We start from the raw sequence: 19,233 nt of genomic DNA, 5'->3' as shown, positions 1-19,233 counted from the left end.
GGATGTACACTTTCTTCAACTCATGGTATTGCTCAAACAGCCACACAGAAGACAAGCAAAATGAAAATAAGAAGAGGAACACACCATTTGCTGCATTGTAAAAACACGAGCAGTCAGAAAAGCTTTATTACAGAAGAAACCCTTGTCCCTCTGGCTGTCTACTGAACCATGGGAGATGGCAGACCCACTAGACTGGTACTAGTTTTGGACTGGGTGCTCAATAGCTACTTCAAAAACAAGTCAAAAGCAGAAGACCCATGCAGTGGTCTCATTCAAGAAAGCACCAGCTGGTGTTTTCTTCCTTTAGTTTAACAAACAGCTCTTCTACAATGCTGCAGAGACAAATCTTCTGTACTGAGTTAAGGCTGTTGACTATCTTTTTGGGAAGAAATAACAAGGAAAAGGAAAGAGACGCTCCTATAGCCTTCCAATTAGTGCCATGCTGAAAATAAAAGAGCATTTTAAAATGAGGGAGGAATTCCTCTCTGGTCCAAATCTCCTGCTTGATGGCTAAACATCATTCACTCTCATCACAAAGGAGACGAAAACTCTCGGCACTTTTCAGGGGGTAACTAATGGGCAGCTTAAGACTAAGATCATTAGCTCAAATGAATCAAGAATTGTTTGTGAATGACAGCTAGTCCTCAGAGAAGTCACACGCATTCTCACATCACTAGAAGGAAACAAATTTCTGCTTTACAATTAGCCACACTGTTAATTAAGAAACAAGGGAAGAGAAAATTAAGCATGCTCTCTGAAGTCTTGTGCCATTCTCCTTGCTGTCTATTCAGCTAGTCACCTGCTGTGAAGTTTCAGTAACTACTGTATTTCTCAGTGATGAACCCTTTTAAAAGGTTTTAAACAGTTCCTACTATGAAACAACTCTGCTTATAATACAGCATTTAGATTAATAAAATTTATTGTTCATCAATTTCAAGTTTTACAGCATCCTCTTTCTGAAGAAAAATGGTCCTGTGGTGTTCTGTTTAGAAGAGCATGATCCTAGTATATCAGCATACTACCACAAGTACAAACACATTAATGGAAATGCAAGAGATCTTCAACTGAAGACAATTAATTGCAAATATTAAAGTTTCCTACAGATACACACAAAAATATTATTTTAGTGTCATAAAATATTTCCTTAATTTAGGATACCATTTAGCAGTGTATTAGCACAAGGACTTTTGTTTAAAGAATAGCAAATAACCCAGTCTTACATACAGGCCAAAGAGAAAAAAAAAATATGAGAAATAATAGGATTTTTGTACTAAACAGAAGAAGCCTCAGTTAACTGTAAGCAACTCAAACATCAAAAAGAAAGATGAGATTATTAGTTCTCGACTCTAAACTCTTGAGCTACTCAGTTAAGCGTTTTACCTGCCCAGACAGATGAGAAGGCAATAAAATATTACAAGAACAAAGTGAAACAAGCAGCATTAGAAGATGTGACTATCAGCTCTACTTCATCACCTCGTATGACATCTGCTGCTGAAGTACACACTCCCACTGAAGCCAAGGGAAAGCTGGCACTAACTGCCAGGGGAACGCAACTTGTCTGGACTTCAGCGTCTGACTTGCAATACCATTGACTCACAACACACTGGGGCAAAAAACAGGAGGAAGAAAAGACACCAACAAGAGCTTCCACTTACTTCCTCGCCTCTATCCTGGCTTCAGAGTCTGCATCATGAATTCCCTTCTTTATCGTTTCAGCTAACACTGATATATGTCTGAAATAAGGAGGAAAACATTATTCAGCAGTCCCAAAAGTTGCACCACACTCAAACAAATTATTCATTTGACTTTGCCTTGGTCTCCAGGAACAAAGACTTCATCACATCTTTCCATTTTGTTGTGACATTATTTGGAGCCTTTATTTATTTACTCTTAGAAGTCAGTTTTGTTCCACCTACATTGCTGACTAGGAAAAGGCAAGCAGCATTCTTCATAGGTCAGTCTTCAGCTAGCTGTTCAAACTGCCTGGGTGCACAAACACTCTTAACCCTTAAAATAATCTTGCACAGTCTAGAGCTAAGGAAATTGTGTCCCAGTCTTCTCCCACAATCACTTGCACTGTTCATTAATTTGAAGTACAACAGAAGCCTCAAACTCATGATAGATGTGTAATAGCTTTCACATCGTCTCACTTTAAGATGCAAAAGGGAAAAAAAAAAATAATAAAAATCTATTGAGTTCAGGGATTCTCTCAGCCAGGTTTTCCAGGGCTGACATAGGAGACAAACTCACCAAACTGACTGCCAGAACTACAGGGATTAACAGTGTGTGTGCACACACGTACGTGCTTTTTCTTTGCAGCAAAAATATCTCTACTAGAGCTACCTGATATAATCTAATCTCACCTCTCAGATTATCCTTTCTCCAGAGCTAACCTCCCCAGACATAAGCAGAAGAGAACTAACACACTTGTTTTCAGAGCTTACCTTTCTAGGGAGTGTGTTTGCCACTCTTGCAACAGCAAGTCTAAAAATTCAAAACAGCGCCTGAGAGGAGAGAGACGAGAAATGCTAAATTCTCCAAGTTAACAGAGGGACACTGACTTGGCCGTATCTGCCTCTGAACCACAGCCACCTTCTCTTATGAAGCTTTTTGGAACGTTAGATTTCATTAGCCATCCTGATTTTAAGTGCAGAGAGGACCATTAGCACATCCAGTCCAACTTCCAGATGATACTATCACAGAACACTACTTCTGCTGGCTGGCTCAAAGAAAATGCGTCACTATAATGGTTAGTAGTGGGGAATAGGAACATGGCTGTGAAGAAGCCAAAATAATATGTTGTTTTTATAATGACATGCACGCAAAAAGTTTACTTTAAAGAACATTTTTCTTTGAGGAAAAGTGATTTTTCTTCTCTGCAGTGCTGCAGCTTATACAAGATAGCTGACTTCAAATTTGAACCCAACTCGAAGGGGAGAGTGAGATGCATTCTTTACTAAGCATCTATATCAACACTTTCCATTCATAAAACCAAACATGAATGTTATCAGAAAGTATACGTGAACCTATTTACTGGTGAAAAAGAGAATAAATTCAAACTAAATACTCACCTTCTAACTGCAACAGACTTGGAGGTACAATTACTGGTTATGATGGGTATTAATCGAGGGATGTGCGTATGCTAGAAGAAAACAAAACCAAGAAACCTTTACATCACAATTCCATGGAATGAAAGGCCATCTCCTTCAGTCACCTGAGCCTAGTATGTAGGGGTTTTTTTTTGTTCAATTATTTAAAATAGAACTGCTAAATAAAGGAACATTAACAGATATTTTTATTATTAAAAATATTTTATATTTTCTCTATTAAAAGCTTTAACATATATTTTATTTTCTTCTATAACTACAGGCTCCAGTGAGTCAAGGAGCTGAAGTCACTGCAAGAGGATCTAAACTGTCAGTGGTGGCAACTTGAGAGATACTGGGATAGCTAAAGCTTCCCCAGTGAATCACTAGGCAGAAGGCACTTCCATGACCTAATGGTTTTAGGAAATATGTAGTGGCTGTGAGGGGTTTTAGAGCATAATTAAGACGATAACTCTGTCCTGCAAGGCAGGTGTAAAAACTCATTCAAAGAAAAAAGTTTGCTCAGCTCTTAGAGGGATGGAAATATACTACTCTGCAAAGAAACATTTTTCCTACTATTTTGGCAGGGCTTAACTAGCATCATCTACACAAGGCTGCATGACACCCGAGACAGCCAAGCCCAGCACAATCAAAAAAGTAATTAGTCAATCTAATTTTCATTGCAGTAACATTCATATTTTTTCAGAAACACCACAGTATTTGGAAGTGATAACATTTTGTTCTCTTTTGATATATACTTACTCGAATGATTAATCTAACTGCTACAACACCAGAAGTGGCCATGACTTTGGCACTATTCGGAATTAGATTAAAAATTGTTGGCATGATGGCTTCTGCCCCATGGTCAAACTTGTTTCCCAGAACCGATGACAAATGTCTGAAAAACAGAATGAAGTCATGCTGGTAAGTGTGCTGAGGATTAAGCCAGTCAGACTTTTACAGAACATCTGACATAAACACATCTGACATCTCACTCTTCCCAACTGTTACCAACTCCAAAGGACAGAAAACACCATGTTTCAAAAAACAGTTTGTTAACTTTCATTTCAAACTTGTGTTCTGTATTCATCCAAACTCTGAGAAACTGCAAGTTCAGCATAAAGTAACTAGCACAGCTAAAAATTTATTATCAAACAAATGGATCATGCTGAAAGAATACATTTTTCTGAGCTTGTTAGTTTGTACTACAGTTTCTCTGAAACTGCCTGTTTTGCCTTAATACGCACAAATTTCAAAAAAAGCTGTTAGAAACACTGCAGCGTCCTTTTTCTTGAAGCATTTCATAAAGCATAAGTCATCAAAAAATAAAAACTACCTCAATCCAAACCAGAACAAAACATACATATTTTCAGCTTTATTGTTCAACCCTTCCCCACTCGGTGTGTGAATGCAAGGCTCGCTTATTCATTCAGCAAATCTCAAATCAGCATTGTTTAAAACTCAGGAATACAGTTTGGCCCCACTACAATTAATGGCCTATGTGGACATGGTTTTAAACAGCTGTAGCAAAATCATGTTCTCCCTAGAACTATGTAGTACTAGCAATACAAGTTACATCCTAGAAGTGTTTTAACCTGTGTCTGTTCCTTTTAACTTCAATTTTAAGTGTATTTACAAAGCAAACTTACCCCAACGTGATACAAGCCTCTCGCACTACTTGAGACCGCAGGTCTTTAGCAGATAATTTAAACGCTCCATCCAAAAGTCGTAAGTGTTGGAAGAAGTTATCATATTCTGCAGCTCCAGCCAAAAGTAAGGAGCGTATCTTTTTCAACTGTTAGCACCATAAAAGAAAGCAGGGACTGTTAATGAGCAATGTACACAAGGATAGTAACATTCAGGGCTGATACTTGGTTTCCAGGGTCCTTGTACAACTGTTCTTCAACATGCATTGAGGAACTGTTCTTAAAGTCCAAGCAATTTCATTATTTCAGATCTCATTTTCAACTCATAGGTGAACATACTAAATAGGGTAATACAAACACACTAGTTAACTGTAACAGGAATCCAGGAGTGTACATACAGCTACTCTAATTGCATTGTTAATAACCCAAACAATACTTTTGAAGCCAAAGGGTATCTTCAAGGTTCTCCTCTATTCCCCTTAGAAACCATCTATTTAGAAGCAACAGCTTCTAAAGCTTAAGTCCTCTTACAGCTAACTATTGTGTTAAAAGATGACTAGACTTAAAAGGCATGGTTTCTGCTCAAATCTGAGTAATACTGACTTTTATCTAGAATATGACCATTGACTTCATTAGAATAATTACCTAGCTCTACCAGAAGTGGCATCCTGACCCCATCAAAATGGGAAATTTTCTATTAATATTACAGGCACCACCATTTCCTCCTATAGACTTTCTTCTGAATGCTTCCACAGGCCCTCTGTATACTGAGGCACCTGTACAGTGCTTAGATTTAAGCTCACTGTTCCTCAGCATGGCAAACAAAAAAAACAGCCCGAACTAAGCTGAATCAGCAGTTTGCCACTCAGATTTGTAATGCAGGATTTGACAGACATGTCAAAGTTGCTACACCAGTGATGAAAGGCTACAATGCAGACAAGATCATGAATCTATTTATATCATGAAAACACAGGTCACCTCAGTAAATAAAGCTCAATCTTAGCACGCGTATAACACATCTGATTTTCCACTTCTACATTTCCTACAGTCATATTCATTTATTCAGAACCTGACTGTGTAAATTTTTTCTAAATTGTTTTACAACGCCTTTTGCAAAAGTAGAAACAATTTTTCTATAAGCAAAGTGACTTTCTGCTTCATCAGGAAGTTTTAAGATATTCTGAATACCACTTTAAACATTTTGAATTCAGCATCTGTTAGCAAATTTCTAGCTTTACATCTAGATTTGCTGCATGACTTTCAGTTCAACCTCAAGCTGCCTCACCAGATTCTTGTATAGCAAAAAGCATTTTCCTTCACAGATGTGGTTTAAATTCAGTTTCATAAGGAAATGTTTCCCCCAACGTTGGGGGAACATAACAGATGTTCACCACTTGAACTACATTCTAGCCTTACTCTTGAGGTTTGCCCAGTAACCTCTTCATGGGATGAAGCTCAGTGTAGGAAAACATTAATAGAGTTCATATCCGAGTTCACTACTTACCGCAGAAACTCTCTGTTCCCAGTCATGCTTATCATCTGATAGGATCTCTCTTATTTTGTTTATGGATTCCTCAAGATCCCGGCTGGAATAAATCTGCAAATTTAAATACAGAGTAGCATCATAATGCAAGATTCACTCTGGAAAATCAGATCACTTCACAACTACATTCTTGTGTCCTGTGCTCCTCAATGCTTAAATCTCATTTGCTAGCTTTGGACACAGCTGGCTTTGCATAATGCAAAGAATTTATACCTATTGTCCTGCAATCAAAAATTACTAAGTGATCACAAGATGATTAAAGGATGATCTTTTATTATTTTATTATATTTTCACAATTTTAAGCAGTATTCCTGCATCTACTAGTAGCTATATTAGTGAAGACCTACAGAAGATCAGTAGTGGACACATGTGCTGTTCAGTTGTCCCTAAAATAAAGCCCTGGTGAAGCAGAGGGGACACATGACATCTCAGATATCCAGCTGAATCTGTCAGCAGATACGCACTATCCAGTTGTCACACTCACAACAGCAGTGATCCCAGAGACACAAGTCACCCCTGCTTTCAGGTCCCAGAAGGTACAGCTGAAATGTAGAGAGGCTTCTGCTGACTTATGTTCTTGTTTGACAAGACTGCACTATGCAACATGCACATCCAGTTCCAGCTCCATGTCTGCTCCTGTGGTACCTCTAACACAACCCTCCCACCCCGATTACCTCCACTTCCAAGGGTGTCACACAAACTACTGGCAGATACCATCATTGAAAACTTGCCTCCCTCCACCTTGCAACGTGCCTTCCCCTTAAAGAAGATTTGTCAACATCAAAATGAAGTGCAATTTGCCAATGATTAGGACTAGATCCTATATCCATCATCTGCTTTTTAGTATTGTGTGCTTTAACATATAATTCTACTTACCTGAACCGTTGGGACATCTTCAAATGCCTTAATGAAGTCATCTTCATCCACAGCACCTGCTCCCTCTTTGGCTGCTGACACACAAATGAAAAAGCCTTTTCAATCTTCTTATCAAGAAGAGAATCAATTAAGAAACCACCAGCTATCAAGGCACCTAATCAGGAGAAAGTTCACTATCCATGCAGCCTCAGAGTGCTGCAGATGTAATGAAAGCAGAGACAGGGAAATTCAATGCCAGGCAGAGACTAGACATCCACAGCATCCTCCAACTCCTAGGCACAGAGGACACATTAGGGAAGTCATTGCACTAGTCAATCAACAATCAACACAGTCTGAAAGATGGAAGGGAATATTTACTTTAATTATATCAGAGATTTTATTTTAAAGTATTTAATCCTATCTATAATAGATGAAGGTGCAGATCTGACAGGTGCACAAACAGACAAATGATAAGGAACATAAATAGTCTCTGGAATACTAATCAGATTAGAGACTGACTGATACAGGGAACTTTCTCCATTTCTCTAGGTCACACATAGAACTATAAGCACACAGAATTATTGCTTACATTCATAATTACTACTCAGTTTTATTTCTGCATCTTCATTACCAGCAATGCCCAAAGGTCTTCAAAGAAATCCAGTGTGTCAGTTTTAGATTGCAGGGGCTGAAGTTCAGCATGCAGCTGTAGGCAGCCTGCCTCAGTTCAGCCAGAGCTGCAGCTATAAAGGCAAAAATCTACACGCTGCAGCACTGACGTGATTTACTGACAGCTCTCAGTGCACAGCCACACAAGTCCAACCTTTCAACAACGCAAAACACTTTATAGGGACGTGGGGACTGCTTGGAGATTCATCCTACCAAAGTTCAGTCGTGGCATGCAGACAATGTACACATAATGATTTCAAAGGAGAAAGTCTGTTACTGGATCCTGGGGGCCAGTCTGGAAGTCCTTGCAATAAGCTCAAACACGAACACTATAAATACTTCACATAAATCACAGGTTAGCTCATGTATGCTATCAGCTTACTTGAAGACCTGGAGCCCAAAGCTGCAGACCCAAGTCTTCGGGTAGTCCCCATCCCAACTCTGCGTGAGTTTGCAGGGGCCTTTGAAGATGTAGAGGAGCTAGCTGAGGAAGGTCTGTTCCCATCCACGGAGTCTTCATCATCAAAAATTTTATCTGTCAAAAAAAAAAAAAAAAAAGCACACTCAGCCCTAAGTCTGATGAAGCAAAGGGACGTTCCAAGGAACATGCCCATGCAATGGCAGATGTGCTGTATGTTCAGGTCTGCTCTCCCAGCTCTCATCTCAGCAGTGTCTTCATGCTAGAAATCTGGATGTTCACAAAGGACCATCAGGTCACTGAACCCCGTCCTTTGCTATTGCAGCCACAAAGTTATAAACCCTTTCAATTAATGCATTCAGATAAAAAGAATAAACTTCAAATCTACACCAGAAAGATGCAAGCCACAGATAATACCTGGGGTGTCTACAGTCTGTATCATTAATGTTTATGCCTCTGAGAGCTATTTTTCCATGGGCTGTAGTGAAACCAAGACAGTGAGCAAATCCAAGATCCAAGCTTGGTGGGGACCAGGTAGCACAAGCTGCCCTGTCGCATCCCGTAACTGTCTGCACCAGGTTGCCAGGAAAGATCTCATGGCAACACCCACGCCACTGATAAACCACAGACCATTAATCACAGAGCCATCCAGAGCTACAAATCCACCTTAACTTTTCAAATGCTCACCAGAGATTCTTTACAAAGAAATACAAAATATTACCTCAAATTTATAAAAACCAGAAATATGAGATGTATTAAAACTTACTGAACCCTCTGTGTACATCCAAAGGGAGCTGCAGCCCCTACTTCCAAGCGTGAACATAAATTAACTTAAAATGAATTACAGTCACTTTGATTCTCAGTGAAGGTCACTTCAATTCCAAAAGAGTGCTTATATTGCAGTTTTACACAGATTAGCTAATCCACTTTAAAAACTGGCCTTAGGTTGAAAGGTGACAAAGTGTTTGGACAGCTGATACAGATGGTGGGCATTATTTATTGAGGCCAGAAAAGCCACCTCAGCCCCCGTCACTCAGCTTTTCCACACTAACACTTCATTCAAGATTTGAGACCTGTTTCATGTACAGTCCAAGGTACACACCCACTCCCCACCATTCCAGGAACATTTCCTTTGTGAAATGTCACTTGGCAAAAACTCAAGGAGGTGCTTTAATCCATCCTTATCCAGGTAAGTACCTGGGAATCTCTAGTGACAAATACAGGCTGTTAGTTAAACACTAATGAGTGAAATTCAATACAAGTTGAATTTTTGAAAGTAAGAAAATAAATTAGTAACAGTAAAGACATATTCTAGGGGAGATGAAAGGACAAAAAGAAAAGCCTGTACTGTCCTCAACCCAACAGCCTTAAGGAATTTTCCCTGCCCAAAGTGGTATTGGCTTCTTAGCAGCTGGGCACAGGAGAACTGTCACAAACTAACTAAAAACCTAAAACACACATTTCCAATATGCACTCATGCACACAATGCCATACTCCAGTCACAACACAACACTACACTGAAAAAAACAGGTAGACAACAACATCCAACAAGAAAGGTGGCCAAGGACACCTCTCCCCCTTAATTTTGATGTTCAAGAAGTCTTGGAATATGGGAAAGATTTAGGGAAAAAAAAAGTAACATCTAAAAGAAAGGGGTGATATAATAACAGGTAGCTGGACTGCTGTTCAGGCAAAAGTGAACAAGACATAAGTGAATGTATGGACTTTAATATAAAGAAATTTAAGGTCACAGAGGTAAGGAGGAGAACATAAGCTACAGTGGGGATGTGGCTCTCTAACACAGTGCTCTAAGGCAGCTATGGAGACCATATTACGTCCCTATTGACACTGCCCATGTTCTGACATACATAATTCAAAAATAATTTGAAAAGAGCTCAGGGAAGGACCATGAGAACGATTAAAAGATTGGAAAATATATTTTTAATTAGATAAAATGAAAATGCACTGTAGGGGACTGGCCAGATTCTTAACAAATTGCTTGATTATATTCTGTGTTAACACAGCAATTCAAGATTTATTAACATAGTTTTTCAGTGTGATTTATTAATGTTGTTTCTCAACTCATAAAAAAATATACAAGGCCACTAGCTGGAAATTAAAAACAAATTAAATTCTAAATTGCCTTTTTTTTCCCCCCTCCCTTTTTGTCGTTGTGTGTCGTCCCCCCCCCCTCCCATTTTTTTGCAATAATCACAGGACTGACTCTCTACAAGGTTAGGAGGTGTGTCACCCAGCAAATTCTACCACAGGTAGTTCTTAAAAAGCAAGATTGCATTTTTTTTTTCCCTGAAACATACAGTTTAGTTCAAACAGGAATTATTTCAAAAACAGTATTTGGTGAGAGTTGTACAGGTCATGGCAGTTCAAACCAGATTTTAAAAGGTGTAATCTCTGAAGCCTCTAGGAAGGGGTGTAAGTAATGGAGAAAGACTTGCATAGACCTTGAATACAAAAACTTCTGAGCAAAATCTGCCTCAATTGCATTTATTTCAAAGACTCATCTACAGATATTAAGCACACTATTATTTGTCATATATATATATCACCAGCCAAGAGAAAGTCAGTCATATTAAAAAAAAAAAGATACTTTATGACTTCAAAACCACTTTCATCTGGTAATAGAGTTATCAGCTGCGTTTCAGGCTATCTAGATAGAGTCTTAGTTAACTCACTTCTTGTATTTGCATTTTTAAAGCCTCACCCCTCTAAAAGAAGAGGGTGTGGTTTGCTATTTCATATAATAAATAAAAATTTGCAAAAAAATAGATATTAAAATGATTGCACTCCTGCAGCATTTCAGCAATTAAATAAATTATCATGTTCATTTAAAACAGGCTTTTCTAAGCATCAGCTAAAACGAAACTCTCCAAAAAACCCAGCCCACAGTTTTGGGGATGTTTGGATTACAATCACATCTTCCTGTTCATTAAGTGTAAAAACTAAGCATTACATATTTATCAAGTCAGAATATCCCTTCAATAACCCAACAGCATTTTCTCATCTGAGTAGTGTAGAACAACAGCAGCACATTCAGAACTGCACACCAAGTCTCCCAGCAGCACGTGTGCAGGACAGAAAGAGAAACAAAGAACAGAAAGAAACCTGAACATGGAAGTACGGAAAATAAGAGAAAAAGAAGCTACTATGTATTATTATTAAAAAGCCTTTTTTTCCCCCGATTCATTGACTCCTGTTCACAATAATAATTTGAACTAGTATCATATTTTTTGCAGCCTATCTGCAAATCACGAGGCAGTAAATTCAGCATGGGTGTAACTCTCGTGACTCCAGCAGAGGTGCACTGAAGCGGAATCGGTGCCAGGTTCTAATATTAAATAACTATTGATGTTCTCCCATCCCAAAACCCCCTCAGTGCTCCTTTATAAGGGCCATACAGCACCCTCTGTCAGAGACATGCCCTTATAAAAGAGGCCTTTGTCTCCTCAGCACTCTGCTATCTCAGAGAAACAGAGAACACAATTTGCTTTACATTTTTCAATTCCTTTACATTATTTAGCAGAAAAAAGAAAATTGCTTACAAGTACATATCCTTCTGCAAATAAGCTTCCTCAACATTCCTTCATATTTTCCATAGCGTGCCCAGATGTAACAGTGCTTCACAGATCGCCGCGGCTTTCAGTCCAGAACATAATCAATCATTGCCCCTCGTATTCATTAAGCATGCTGCCTTCACACGTGGGTTTAAACAGCTACGGCTTCAGCCCTCTCTCTACAACTGCAGCTCTGCAGGATTCTCATCAACACCCATTCCAGCCCAGGAAACTTCGGTTCACTTCTAAAAAGGAAATTCCCTGCTAGCAAGGGGAATCCGGGACAAATAATCCGGGATGAAGACAAGCTGACTCTGCCTGGCTGGGCTGGCTTGTACTAAGAACCAGCCTGACTTTATCCCCTGGGAAGCGCTAACAGGAGCATCTCAACAGCTGTCATCATTTGTCCATGACGAATAAATTTAGTCATTATTCATTTTAAAACGTAACCCCTTCAGGTCTGGGCAAGGTGTAAAATGAGGAGAAGAGACTGTGCTAGTTGTCCAAAGGACCACAGTAGACAAGGGCCAGCATTTCCCCTCTCTGAACTGCCAGCCTGGGACCTTTTAAAGCAAAGTAATTGAGTCTCAGATTTCCTTTCCAATGGAAGGAGATGCTTTCTGGCTTTTAAACAACTTTAAGATGTCAGATTCAAATCTTACAGTTATTTATACGTAAGCATTAGAGGAGAGAGCTATTCTGTAGTGACTGCAGAGTGCAAAAACCAGCTTATGATTATGTCTGATCCTAACTAAGACATCCCATAATGGTCTCAGGCCTAAACCTGCTCTGGCCCCGCTCTGCCCATTTCTCACGTCCCATGTCCAAGTGTCAGTGCTGCTGGAGTGAGCAAGCAACTTGCACAAATTTCCTTCTACAGGACACCACCTTCCCCCCCCTTCAATTGTACATTTAAATTTAAGCAGTTAAATCTCTAGTTTGACATCTAAATAGACTGAAGCACCACAGCCAGAAGATGGAATCTGCAGATGCTCTGCTTGCTCCCGTGGTGCTTGTTTTTGCCAGACACAACCCAACATGCATTGGCCAATGTTTTCCAGACAGATGCACCCTGGGCACCTCAGACCGTGCCTGGCACCCCATCTCCAGCTGTAACTCTCACAGGACACGGGGCACAGCTCACTCCTCTCTCTGGGTGCACCACCAGCCTCCAAACATGACAGGTCCAGCTGAGGGTAAATGCCCCTTCCCATTGGCACACACCAGCCCACGTATGGCCCAGCTGCAAGCCTGCTCAGCTCCAACATTTAGAGGTACTGTATAGGTTGCTCTGGGCAAATGAGTTTATGAACCCACTAAAGATAAAGTGACACTTATATGCCCCTCAGCAGGACTAAATGTTTAAAAACAAAGGAGTCACAGTCAAGAGCAGAGTACGCAGGTACAACATGTCACCACAGTTTCTCACCCGGCCATCTCCCACTGTTCCCCAGCTGTTCTCTCCTCCTGGCCCCAGCCATCGCCCCTCCTTCTCCACCAGGCACAGTATTTTGAGACTTTAAAACACTGTCCACTTGTGCTCAGTGACATCAGTCAGCCGGCCTGCTGCCGCCCACCACCCCTCTCCCCTTGGGTCCAGTTCTCTCAGGTTGACCCAGCTACCAGCTCCAGTCCCAGCCCACCCTTACTGCTGCCTTCTGGCAGAATTCAATGAACCACCTCATCATCCTTCACAACTGGCTGTCAAGTGAATTTCCAAAAATGTGACCTCAGCAACGAATCCCTCCAGCCACAGGAATGATCGTGTCTGCAAGGACATGCTCATCACCATCACCCTGGCTTCTTTCTCTTATCTCACATACATTGCCCTGTTTAAACTAGAGTATGTATAATCGTGGGTGGGAATCTGTCTTCTGAATAAGGTTTCTACAGTGTAAATCTAGACAATATATTTATGACTAATAAATACAGTAAGCAATATGGCTGCCATCAGCCACAGGTAAGGTGGTACTTACAGACCCAAGCCAAGAATGTCATGCCAGGTAAGTGGACAAATGCTTTTTATTTTAATAATGTTTCCAACACCCACATGCTTTTCTTTAATCTGGAATGTTTCAGTTTTAGGAAAGATGGCATTCATCATCTTGGCCGCTGCCTCATTCTGTCTAATTATGAGCCAACAAAGCTGCTCATAACCTAACAGGCCTTCAACTGCTATCACAAAGAGACAGATTTCTGAAAGAAGTACACTTGGAATTGTTTTCTGCTCCAAATACATCAAATTTACACAGGCAGTTGTTCTGTTACACATCCTGCTCAGTCAAGCACACAGCCACAGTAATTTCAGAGTACTCATGTCTGCCACTCCTCTGTAAGCAGAGAAACAATTGGGCAGTACTACGGGTAATAAACAAAACACATCTGTTAGTGAGAAATCCTACATTTAATTAAACCAACTCCAGTATGATAAAGTTAACTGAGGAAATTGAGGTACACCCTGACCTGACCACATCCAACACCAGAGAGTCTGCATATGGAAAGTAAATATCAACATCAATTTCTACCTGAGAGAATAAGCAGGAGCTCTGACAACATTCAAAATCTGCTCTCAAGGACTGTCCTGGTAAATCAAAGTCTCCTTGCAGAAGACTAATCTGAAATAATGCAAATCATGACTGATTCAAGTTACTTTTCTGAGGGATATTATAATTTTCAATCCTGGAACCAGATGATTCTAATTTAAGTTGTATCCATGACGGCTGTGGGGAAGCCTGAGAACAAGAGCCTTAAAAACTTGAAAACAAGAGACAAATAAAAAGGATTAAATATTTTTGAGCCTGTTTGCTTTAAAACATTATTTTTAAAACCACAAGGTTGGCAATAGTAATGTCATCATGGTAACAAGCCACAGCATGCACTCTCTAATAGCATATGAGCTTTAACGCAATTAAGAACACAGCAGACAACCTGTTTTTCAGAAACTTCTGTTCATGAAATGAACACACCTGGAAATGGGAATTTTTAAGTTCCTGAAACTGTCATTCAGTTTTCAGCAATATGAAAGTTTCCATTAGTTTCAAGTAATTTAGAAAAGACGTGGTACAAAGGTTTCACACTCCTACAAGCTTTGTAAAATTAAGTAGCAATAGGAGATAACCAAATATCTATGATATCTAGTGAAGAAGCAACAGCTTAAACAGCCAAAAGAATTCACAGAAGCACCAAAAGCTGAGATAAGTCTGTAAAAATAGTCAGGATGTATTAGTTTCACTGATTACTTCAGTACAGTTCATACAGGCACCTAAACAAGAATTACAAACCCACGTGCTAGAAGCTGAACAGAGACAACCTTCGCCCTGTACAGGATAAAAAAATCATAATAAGAGACAGACACAAACATGCACACAAGAAAAAAAAAAAAAAAAAAGAAGTGAGAAGATAAAAGATAAGGATCTGTTTTCCTCAAAGTGATCCTTGTAAATACAATATTCCCACAGTGCTCTTTCCAGCCAGCCATGCAGCTTTCCCCTAGACCTCAAGAGCATCAGGAAATCCACAACACACACCTTGGAAAAAAAAAAACCACACCCACCCCAAAAGCCCCCATGTTTACATAGAGTTTCAATGTAAAGAGCAAGCCCAGCCTTTCCCTCCCCTGCTCTTACCCCTCCTGTCACCCAGGAGCTGGCCACTCGCCCTCTCAGGGCAGCCACCCACCGCGCACAGCCGGGCTGTCCATACAGAGACAGAATTATCTCCAAACACACAACTATTTCAGAGTTTATTAAACGTTCCGCAACAGGGTGTTACTTCTGTGTTTTGCTGCCTCCACCTTCCCTGCTGACTGCACTTGGGGCTGCTCTCCCTTTTTTTGTTCTGGACCCTTGAAAATGCCCTTTAGGTTGCACCGGATTGAAACGCGCCCGCAGCAGCCCCAAGCGCAGACATTCCTCCCTCCTCACAGCGCTCTCGTTAGCATAATCTTTGCAGATAAAAACGCAAAGTGGGTCATATACCCTGAGCTCTAGAGATACCAATCAATGAGAAAGGCTATTTATACAGGATGGACCAGGGGGATCTTTCAGAGTCAGGAAATATCTTCTTCCAGACCTCCAGGAATTAATGGCCTATTGCAGGACTGGTACAGCTGCAGGAAAGCATTCCTTGGTTCCTGAACATCAGATAAAGCAACTGGCTTGCCATTTTAATATTAATCCTCTGTGCTGCACAGTGCCAATGTTGAGGTTTCTCCTCAGCCTTAGTATAGTTTAATTATTTAGGCAAATAATTACATAAAAGAAAGCAAATTCTTCTGCCTTCGTTCACAAGACAGCAAAATTCAATTCTGCAGAAGCACAGGAGCTCCCTCAGGCACCATCTTCATGTAAGCGCAGCAGGGATGCATCAGGTTGAATAGCAAGTAACGAACCTTTCCCCTCCTCACCTTCACCTCCAGGTTTTAGCAGGTATTTGCCAGAAAACTTCAGGCAACAGCCTGGACTCCTTGTACTGCAGAGAGCCTCTGCTCTGTCAAAAATTCATATTCAGGCAGCAGGTAACATAGGCAGTGGCATCCTCCAGCTACTGGTCATCCACGCTACACCCACCAGCCCAGGCAGCAGCTTGCTTTGCCAGGGTCTGTGGTCAACCTGACACAGTACTCATTCTAAAATTATATAAATGAGATTAAAAAGCACAGCTATTCCATAGCAGCAAGAAATATTTGTTATTATTTTAATACATGAGCAAACAGTTGCTGGGGGACATTCTCAAGGGCGGCAAGGCTTCAGGGCATGCCAGAATCTGGATTAAGCTCCATTCCTAAAGATAGGTTGTTTTGTAAATCCCTTTTTCTACCTCCTACTAAAGGTGAGAGTAGTCCCCAAATATTTTCTGATTTTCCCAATATTTTCTTCAAAACTGTTTTATTCACCTTCAAAAAGGATATTTGCAAGTGGCTCAGGGAAACAGGAAATCACATCAAGTTATGAGAAAAAAGTGTTTTAATTTAGTTCTTCTTGACAGTTTGCTTGAAGCTTAGCCACACTTGAAACTGAGGTGTCTGCTTCCCAGGGACGGTACCCAAGCAACGCTCCAGGAGAACAGCTACCAAGGACAGTGCTAAACTGAGCTCCCAGGGACACATCTGCTGGCAACAGCTTGGGTTTTATTTGCCAAAAGCCTATGAAAAAGCAGATACCTGGGGAATCAATAGGTCAAGTTTTGTCTTACCTGGACTATCTGTACCTTATACAAATAAAGTGAATTAAGTGGTACACCAGGAATCCAAAGCCTCTGAATGGACAGAAGCTTTTTACCTGCAAAGGACAGGAGCACGGCGTGCAGAGCAATCGGGTGCCTCCAACCCCACAGACCAGGTTCAGGTTTCCAGCTATTAACACCATCTGGTGCCATGACATCAAAGGAAAAGGCATCTTCTCCAGCCTGCACTCCTCAACTGGTATTCCCTTCACAAACCCCCCTGCCTACGCCAGTAATTTTCATGAGTGTAGCTCACCTAGATGCTGACTGTTCTAACATGCATCGTTGTCAACAAAAGGAAACTGCATTTTATATCGATATCACTTACTGCTTCCTGAAGGGACGCTGCTTTTCTCTACATGCAGCACACAGGGTGCACAGCGTTAACAACCAGCATGTAGAGCTGTATTAAAAAGGAAAGACAACCTGGCATTTTTAGGACAAAGCACTGTTACAAAAGGTCCAAAAGCATCTTGCTGCCCCAAGTTACCCGGAGAACATTTGGAGGGAGGGGCAGAAATGCTGCAGGAGATCCCACCTGCAGCCACCACAGAACATCCTTCCCAGAGCAAAGCCTGCTACTGTACACAAGTCCTGCAGCAGAAAGCTTTCTAGAAGTACCTACCAGGAGACAAAAATTACAGATTGCAGCCTTTTTTCATTTTGGGACAGGTCTCAGAGGATAGCTGGGTCAGTGAAGTTGAGCCCATAAGAGGTGTTGGAGGGATCTAGGGAAGCTCTAGCACCAGACCTATCGGAGATCTTTGTTTAGGTGTATTTACAGTCAGTAACGGGCAACACGCTGCCCAGCACTTCACATTTGTCGGGAAGTGACCATCCTATGAGATGGTGGGGCACCAAAAACTTTACAAGCAGCCTCCTCCAAGCCAAGAAATACAACATGCACAGTTATTCCTGAACAACAAAGGAAAAACCAAGGCTGACAGCCTATGTCTCCTATACAGCCACAGAAAATGGGAGCCAGGGCTTCTGTCCTGAGGCATTCATCTGCCTGGTTAAAGGTTAATACAAGAACATAGGTGCTACAGCTGCAAAAACTCGGTGGTGTTACGCATATTACACACCAGTGACTCCTACCCAGAATGCCTGGCCTGATGCATAATTAATATACTTTAATTAGATAACCATTTAAAATACTGTTATTGCTTGGTGGGGCAATAACCGTGAGATAAGAACATGTAAAACTGCAAGTGGTTGAGACAAAAGAACCACCATGAAGGGAAGACTAGGGCGCAATGGGCAGTGACTCCACACCCATCTTGAGAAAGATTATCAACTACTACAACAGGTATGACCAGCATGATGACCAGGAATTTCTACCATGAGGAAATGTTGCTTCTTTGTGAGACGCACATTACTACAGCCTGTGAAGCATATATGCAAACACCAAAGTGTACAGACAAGTTTTCTTTATTTAAAAATAATTCCAAGTTGGATTTTATGACCAAGGCTATGCTCTGTATCTAGAAATAGTTACCAAACAGGCGCTTGAGATGCTTCTGCTGAGAGAAAACATGTCTGCCAATGGCTTCAGGAGCTCCTGGGACAATTGCTACTAGGTTAGAGTTTGCTATATGTTCTCTAGAGCACTCACTGCAGCTGTGAGCAAGGGAAAAGAGAAAGGGATGGTGAACATGCTTTGATGTCAACTCTTGCTCTGGAGTATTTAGTGGCAGTGACTGGCTGCATCAGCACTCATGGGCCGAGATAAGGAAGAGCCCACTCCCCAGTTACTGGCATTGGGCAAAACAGACTCGACTTGGGGAGGGAGGGGGGGGGAAATTCAAATTTTGATTTATTACCAGTCAGACAAGAGGAAAATGAGAAATAAAACCAAGTCTTAAAACACCTCTCCCCACCCCTCCCTACTTCCCAGGCTTAACTTCTCTCCTGATTTCCACCTCCTTCCCCCAGAGACACAGAGGGACAGGGAATGGGGCTTGGGGTCAGTTCCTCACTCGTTGTTTCTGCTGCTTCTTCCTCCTCAGGGTGAGGACTCCTTCCCCCGCACAAGCGTGGGGTCCCTCTCACGGGAGACAGTCCTCCACAAAGCTCTCCAGTGTGAGTCCTTCCCATGACCAACAGTTCTTCATGAACTGCTCCAGGGTGGGTCCTTTCCATGGTGTGCAGTCCTTCAGGAACAGACTGCTCCAGAGTGGGTCCCCCACGGGGTCACAAGTCCTGCCAGCAAACCTGCTCC

At 41.1% G+C, this 19,233-nt stretch overlaps 1 protein-coding gene across 1 annotated transcript in view; it reads right to left on the bottom strand.

The window, feature by feature from the left end:
* The window catches only part of LOC104522588 (CLIP-associating protein 1), a 99,200-nt gene extending 84,938 nt beyond the window's left edge, over positions 1-14,262 (bottom strand). Inside the window, exons 1-9 of the mRNA XM_029084257.1 lie at positions 14,247-14,262; positions 8,182-8,334; positions 7,152-7,225; positions 6,237-6,329; positions 4,736-4,881; positions 3,849-3,984; positions 3,072-3,142; positions 2,445-2,504; positions 1,656-1,733 (exon numbers count right to left, since the gene is read on the bottom strand). Of these exons, the coding sequence (XP_028940090.1) occupies positions 1,656-1,733; positions 2,445-2,504; positions 3,072-3,142; positions 3,849-3,984; positions 4,736-4,881; positions 6,237-6,329; positions 7,152-7,225; positions 8,182-8,334; positions 14,247-14,262 (827 nt within the window). The remainder of the gene's footprint in view (positions 1-1,655; positions 1,734-2,444; positions 2,505-3,071; positions 3,143-3,848; positions 3,985-4,735; positions 4,882-6,236; positions 6,330-7,151; positions 7,226-8,181; positions 8,335-14,246) is intronic.
* Positions 14,263-19,233: the final 4,971 nt, after the last annotated feature.

Source organism: Antrostomus carolinensis, unplaced genomic scaffold (assembly GCF_000700745.2).
Source record: "Antrostomus carolinensis isolate BGI_N321 unplaced genomic scaffold, ASM70074v2 scaffold11383, whole genome shotgun sequence".
Taxonomy (NCBI): domain Eukaryota; kingdom Metazoa; phylum Chordata; class Aves; order Caprimulgiformes; family Caprimulgidae; genus Antrostomus; species Antrostomus carolinensis.
The sequence above is the reverse complement of the archived record's forward strand: the minus strand, read 5'-3'. Positions and strand labels throughout refer to the sequence as shown.